Source organism: Otolemur garnettii, unplaced genomic scaffold, assembly GCF_000181295.1.
Source record: "Otolemur garnettii isolate 467f Iridium unplaced genomic scaffold, OtoGar3 scaffold00083, whole genome shotgun sequence".
Taxonomy (NCBI): domain Eukaryota; kingdom Metazoa; phylum Chordata; class Mammalia; order Primates; family Galagidae; genus Otolemur; species Otolemur garnettii.
The window spans coordinates 6,588,360-6,595,857 of record NW_003852478.1 but is presented as its reverse complement, the minus strand read 5'-3'; the positions used below and the strand labels follow the sequence as shown (position 1 = coordinate 6,595,857).

Here is a 7,498-nt window from a genome sequence, read left to right as displayed (position 1 = left end):
AAAAAAAACCCAACTTACCTCACCCATGGGGTAGTGCCTGTGGCTCAAAAGGGTAGGGCACTGGCCCCATATGCTGGAGGTGGTGGGTTCAAACCCAGCCCCAGCCCAAAACAAAAAAAAAAAAAAAAAAAAATTACCTTACCCATAATATAGAAGTACTTAGCAAATGTATCAATTGAGTACTGTGAATTACGGTAAGAGGCAAGAGTTAGGGTGGGAGGAATTGGGAAAACTTTCACAAGGATATAACTTTGGAATGATTTTTTTTTTAATGAGTAAGAGTTTACCAGGCATAAAGTCTTTGAATATCAGATAATGCATTTTATTAACCATTTTACATCTTTGGAGCTTAGCACAGCGATTATACTTAGTAACTGCTTAATAATTATTGGGTGAACAAACTGAACACATGAAACATTCTGGGTTCAGTCTGTTGACTTCATCATGAAAGTGCAGTTTCTCTTCAGAGAAATTGGGAGTAGCTGGAGAGAAATTGAGAAATCATGAAGGATTCTGATGCCTTTTAAAGAGATTGGATGTGTCCTGTAGACAACTAGGTCAGGAGAAGCTTTTAAGCAGGAGAAGCTTAATTTATTAGGGGGCGGACAATCTGAATTGGAGGAGGAAGAAATAGAAAGCCAGGAAATGATGGGGGATAACTGGGACTGTCCAGGTGAGTTTGGCTTGTGTGACAGCAAGGACTGAGAGGAAGAATCGTAGGGATAAAGCGGGAAAGGAAGGCCGAGAGAGCCCAACTGCAGCCCCTGGGCTGATACCAGACCGTGACCACCTGAACAAGGAAGTCATAATCCAGTCAACGGCTGCAACGGCCAAGAGTAGGTGAACCACTAAGCCAGATGCCTTACAAACTGTGCTTACCTTTCTGCTACACCAGTTTCTGATTAATCTTTATGGCCTGATCTCAAGTCGATGCTGGTCACTGACAGCTGTTCTCTAACAGGGTTTTTTAACATATAAAAATTTACCATTGCCCCTAAGGGGACCCCTGTCCTGCTGGGGAAAGGACCCCTACTCTGTTTGTGGAGTAGGATCTGTTGACTGTCTTTCAATATTTCTGTCGCTGGTTGGCTCGCTTTAGAATTTTCCAGCCTGAAGCCAAGAACCCACTTGGCGAGTTCGGGGGCTTCTCTCCCTTCACTGCCCCCGGACCGGCTGCATTAGAAGGGCTCCTCGGGCTGTCTTGTAGACGATGAGGTAAGGCAGGAAGGATGGAGAAAGTGAAGAATTAGATCAGTAGGTTAGGAGGCTTGTGTGCAATAACGTATGTGAAGCAATTTGTTTTTATTATCTTTTCTGGCTGTTCTGAGTTTAGGAAAATGTCGTACTTTCAGATCGATACGTGCATATTCGAGAGGACATCAAATTTCGGTTTTGAGACTTCTCAGGGAGCATGGAGAGGTAATGGGAGCAGACAGGATGGAAAAGAACGCACTTTAGCTCTTCCCTAAGTAGCCGCTCCTCGTTTCCCCCCCCCGAACTTTGGCGGAAGTCCGCCAGGGAACCCCGCCCACCGGGTAACCCCGCCCACTCCCGCAGCCTAGAGCGTCTCTCCTCACTAGCCAAGCACAGCTCACACGTCATCACCGCGCGCCGACTCCGGGCAAGTCTCAGGCAGGTCCACGTGTACTGTGTTGACTGTCAAAGTCCCTGGAAGCACAATTTCCGGGATCGGTGAGTTTTGAGAGAAATACTTAGATCCGATTCCCGTGAGTCTGCGAATCGCCAAGCATGAACGCCCCAGGCGTGCTGTCCTTTACCCAGCAAAGCTGGGAGCAGGTGCTGGCCAAAGTGAAACGGTCTGTGGTCTACCTGGATGCCGCCTGCGCGGAGAGCCTGCACTGGGGCTGCGGATCCCCGCGGCTCCTGGAGGCGGTGGGGGTTCCTGCGTGTCACCTGCGGGAGTTCGAGCCCGACGCACGTGGTGGAGGGACCGAGCAGCCCAAGGCGGTGTTTGTGTTGAGCTGCCTGCTGAAAGGCCGGACCGTGGAGACTCTGCGAGACATCATCCGCCGCAGTCACTTCCAGTACTGTGTGGTGGTCACGGCGGTGAGCCACGCTGTCCACCTCACCGCTAATCATGTGCCCGCAGCGGCAGCAGCAGAGCTGGAGGGGCAGCAGCCGGTGTTCCAGCAGCTGGAGGAGAAGCTCTGTGAGTGGATGGGCAACATGAACTACACAGCCGAAGTGCTACACGTCCCGCTGTTGCTCGCCCCTGTTGCTCCCCACCTGGCATTGACTCCAGCCTTTGCGTCCCTTTTCCCACTTCTACCTCAGGATGTACATCTCCTGAATAGTGTCCGACCAGACAAGAGGAGACTGGCAAGCTTGGGTGAGGTGGATGCCGCTGCTCTGACCCCAGAGCTGCTACTGCAGATCAGATGTCTGGTGTCAGGCCTCAGTTCTCTGTGTGAGCATTTAGGAGTACGAGAGGAATGTTTTGCGGTGGGTTCCCTAAGTCGGGTCATCGCTGCAGATCTGGCCAATTATGTCCCTGCCAAGAACAGGAAAAAAACTGCAGCGGGCAGGGCATCAGTGGTCTTTGTGGACAGAACTCTGGATCTCACAGGTAAGGGGCATTGCCGTGAAGTTCAACGTAACCATTGTCTAGGTTGTGGGGAATTTTTCATTGATTCAGCATGTATTTTATTTGCCTCCTCCTATATGTCAGGTTGAGGATACAAAGATGAACTAGAGAGACACAGTTCTTATCTCACAGAGTTTATAGTCTAGAGGGGAAACGCAGACAAATGAACTAGCAATTACAATACAATTTGTTAAACGCTGTAATGGGTAAAAATGTCATCAGTGTTTATTGCCTTATTGAACAACTTCATCTAGCTCAAGATATTGGAAAAAAGGGAATAACAGCTGATCTTGAGGAAAGCTGTCCATTTGGGAAGCTTTTTAGTAATTTGTGGGTGTCAGTAAGAGTCTGTAAGAGGACTCTGATTTGTTGGAGATGGGTTAGCAAATGACCCAGTGGAAGAAAAACTACAGCATAACATAACATGAAATTATCATAACTAATATCAAATTACTTGAGGTTTAGGTTTCTTGAAATTAATGTTAAAAAGTGAGGTTGGGGCTTGGCGCCTGTAGCTCAGGGGGCTAGGGTGCCAGCCACATACACCAGAGCTGGCAGGTTTGAATCTAGTTGGGGCCAAAAAATAGCCAGGTGTTGTGGCAGGCTCCTGTAGTCCCAGTTACTTGGGAGGCTGAGGCAAGAGAATATCTTGGGCCCAGGAGTTTGAGGTTGTTGTGAGCTATAATGCCACGGCACTCTACCGAGGGTGACAACTTGAGACTGTGTCTCAAAAAAAAAAAAAAAATGTGAGGTTGGGCTTGGCGCCTATAGTTCAGTGGTTAGGGTGCCAGCCACATACACCAGGACTGGCGGGTTCAAACCCAGCCCAGACCTGCTAAACAATAATGGAAACAACAACAAAAACATAGCCGGGCACTGTGACGGGCACCTGTAGTCCCAGCTACTTGGGAGGCTGAGGCAAGAGAATCGCTGTCTGAGTCTAGAGAGAATAATCAAGAAACTGACACTGGTAATTATTCCCTTACATAGGTCAGAAAAGAAAAATGTTGAATGAAGCTATAAAAAACCACAATAGGTATATTTGCGTTTTTGACCATAGTAAGGTTAATTTTCAGATCATGAAATAGAATATAAGCTAAATAGTAGTACTGATGTGTGAGCCCAGTTACATGATTTGAAAAACCACGTGTCTAGTCTGTAATTTAAATATAAATAATAACTGCAGCACCATAATCTCTTAGAGAATTAAAAAGATAACACCTGATGACTATATACTTGTTGAGTTTTTTAATGGATGATATATACTGCTTATACTTCTATTTCTTTATGCCCAAAGTGTAACCCATTATCTCATAATTAATCAAAATTTCACATAATTTTGTGTTCTCCCCCAAGACTTCAGTTGGACAAACCATAATGTCTACTGCTTAGTATCACGGCACTAGCTCCTTTATGACTGTGGTATCTATTTCTGGCACAAGATTCCTTTGTAAACACAAAATAAGTGAGGTGAGCATAAGTTCTGCCTTTTATAATATTACGATATAAAGCAACAAAGAATGATTTAGAAAAGAAGTGCACTAGAAAGACAAAGTTGCCCCACGGTGGCAATCATTCATATTTTCTCTCTCCTCAAGCCTCCAGATCTTCTTTCCTGTACTCACCCTAAGCTTTCTTGATTCTACCATCACTGCAAAAAAAAAATAAGCTGTTAGAAAAATTCTGTATCTTCCATACCTACCCCCTTTTCTACATCTGTACCCATGAGACCTGTGCCAGCCCTGCTGTCTAATGTCAACTTTTTCTCCTGTTTAACTAAATCCTCCCTTTTCACTTCTAGAATAGATTAACCATCTTTTGAATACCTGCCTCCCCCTTTCCTAGACCATCATTTTTTTTCTTTTCTCCAAAGTTTCACCATTTACATAAAACAGGATGGGACATCTTTCTTGACCCCTTTTGCTCCCCTAACTTCAGTTCCATTTTTTTTTCCTTTGCTTTGTTTTTTAGCAAACTTGCAAGAGTAGTCTATACTTGCTGTCTCTACAGTCATCTCCAATTTTCTCTTGACTCCACTTCAATTAGGCTTTGATTTTCCAATACTTTACAGGTTTTTCCTTTGTCAAAGTCACCAGTGACCTTTCATATTACCAAATCCAGCGTTCAATTATTGCACTAATTTTACTGAACTTTAGAGCAGCATTTAACACAGCAAAGCTGCAACTAGTACATATAATTTTAAAAGCACAAAAGATACACGGATAAACAACCACTTAAACCAGTTCCCATCAAAGTGTAGAAAGAAAACATGTCCTTTGCATATACACAGCCCTCCCGTGGTCTCTCATCACAAATCCAGGTTCCTTGCCATTGTTTTCAAGGACACATATGATCTGCCTGTTTCTCTCTTGTCACATAGTACTTTCCTGGTCCTCTGGCTACTTTGCCCTTCCTCACACATGCCAAGTATGTCCCAGCCTCAGGGCCTTTGAAATTCTTTTGCAGCTCTTTTTGGGATGTTCTTCCTGCAGATATCCACAAGACTCTCCCTGCTTCTTTCTGCTCCTCGGAGAGGCCTTCCCTCATGACCTTCTCTGACACTCTCAACACCTTCCCTTGCGTTCTTTGTCAGCTTTTGCCCCTGCCTGATATTACTGCTGTGTTTCCCTGAAAATAAGACACTGTCTTATATTTATTTTTTCTCAGAAAGACACCCTAGGGCTTATTTTCAGGGGATTTTTTTTTTTTGCAGTTTTTTTTTTGGCTGGGGGCTGGGTTTGAACCACCACCTCCGGCATATGGGACCGGCGCCCTACTTCTTTGAGCCATAGGTGCAGCCCGGGATGTCTTATTTTTATTAAGCATAATGCAACAACCTACATTTATTCAAATGCAGTTAAGTCATCTTCTTCTGCAACCTGACAGGGGGAGCCGACCTTATTGGTGGGGCTGGTGCTAGTGATGCGTGAACTCCTTTCCCCTAGCTGTTCACATGAGCGCAATAGGATGCCTGCGACCTGTGGTTACCACAGGCACCCACACAAGTGCCAAGGGCTTGGAGAAAGGAGCTGTGGCAGATAAAAGGTATTCCAGTCTTCCTTACCGCTCCACCCAAAATGCAGGGCGTGGCTATGCCATGCCCATCACTAAGTCTTATTATTGGGGTAGGGCTTATATTTTAACAAATGCATAGAAATCCTGAAAGGGCTTATAATTGATTATTTATTGCCTGTCTTCTCCCACTTGAATGGGAACTCTGACAGGAGGGATTCTGTTTTCTTTTTTATTTATTAATCAGCACTCAGAAAAGTGCCTTGAAAATAGTAGGTGTTCAATAATTATTTCTTAAGTGAATGGATGAATGAATGGCTTGAAGGTTGCAGCCAACTAGCTATTCATTGAGGTTAATGCAGTTACTTTTTTTCTTAGTTTTTTCACTTTTTGGCTCTCCGTTGAGGAATTGAACCCTGGTCTCTGCATAGCATACTTAGTATTTTTAATTGAAAATTCTTCTGATATTCTTAATTCATATGACTAGTTATTCACAAAGGCCCACAGTAAAATTTGGGAAAGGAAATAATGATATTAACTATTCATGTTTATATGAATATTATATTGATAAAAACCACTTTCACATTACCGTATTTGATTGTCTTAAAAGATAGGTAAGTTAAGTGTTCACTATCATTTCAAAAATAAGGAAATTAAAGCTTAAATGCATAAATGTTAAGTAGTTGGACAGGTGTGATAGTATCATGCCAATATTTTCTATGATGTCAAGTTTCATCATTCTTTTTTAATTGCCAAAGTGAGGGGTAATAATGTTATGTGATTTGTGTAAAGTCCTCCCCCCCTTTTTTTTTGAGACAGCGTCTTTGTCACCCTCGATAGAGTGCTGTGGCATCACAGCTCACAGCAACTTAAAACTCTTGGGCTTATGAGATCCTCTTGCCTCAGCCTCCCAAGTAGCTGGGACTCTAGGCATCCACTACAATGCCCAGCTATTTTGTTTTTTGGTTGTAGTTGTCACTATACTTGTTTGGCAGGCCCGGGATGGATTCGAACCCGCCGGCTCTGGTGTATGTGGCTGGCACCCTAGCTGCTGAGCTATAGGCTTCGAGCCAAAGTTCTCACTTTCTTTACATTTGTTAAGAATCCCTCTGCCCACAGATGGAATTCCAAGGTGTTCTTTAAATAAGTGAAGGTATTCACTAGAGGACTGGTATGGGAAGAGACATTTTAGGCACATAAAATCATGTGAAAGAATATTTAATGTTTAAGGGGAACAAATAGGAAGTTTCTCTGGGTTGATTCAAAGCAACAGGTAAAAAGAAAAAAAAATTTTGCCACTCTGTCAAAAACCTAGATGAAACCAAGAAAACAGTACTCTCAGTAGAATGCTGAGAGATTGTGCCCGCATGATGGCAAAGCAGGGAGAGTGAATCCCCCAAACTTACGTCGGCTATTTCCCAAGTACATTTAAAATTTTAAGAGCTCCGCTTCCTTCTTACCTTCTTGAGGAATTCTATTATAGCATTTAGGTAGGACTGGGTAAGGTATGTTCCAGCGGGGAGGAAGATCATGGCCGGGCCTAGGGAGTTGGATTCCAAGTGGGATGAGGTCTCCTGAGTGGCATGAGGACGCCTGCTTGCTGTTGTAGGTAGCAGCAGCAGTGGCCTGTGGGTGGGGGATGGGTAATCAATAGGGTGACCAGACTTCCCGATTTTGGCGGGACAGTCCTGCTTTTCAACAATTTGTCGCATCCCACGAGGCCGGACTTTTGGAAAGAATGCAGGAACAGGCTGGAGAACAAGAAGGGAATATACAGTTTTTGGCCGCCATACGGCTATTTCGCCAGAATATGAGTTTTATATTATTTTTGTTAATTTTATAATGTTAAACTGTAATAAATAATTGCTGAGAAGTGATTAT

General features: G+C 44.0%; 1 protein-coding gene across 1 annotated transcript in view; it reads left to right on the top strand.

Moving 5' to 3' along the window:
- Positions 1-1,630: 1,630 nt before the first annotated feature.
- The window catches only part of SCFD2 (sec1 family domain containing 2), a gene marked incomplete at its 3' end in the record, with an annotated part of 196,129 nt that continues 190,261 nt past the window's right edge, over positions 1,631-7,498 (top strand). The window contains exon 1 of the mRNA XM_012808075.2: positions 1,631-2,587. Within this exon, the coding sequence (XP_012663529.2) occupies positions 1,750-2,587 (838 nt within the window). The remainder of the gene's footprint in view (positions 2,588-7,498) is intronic.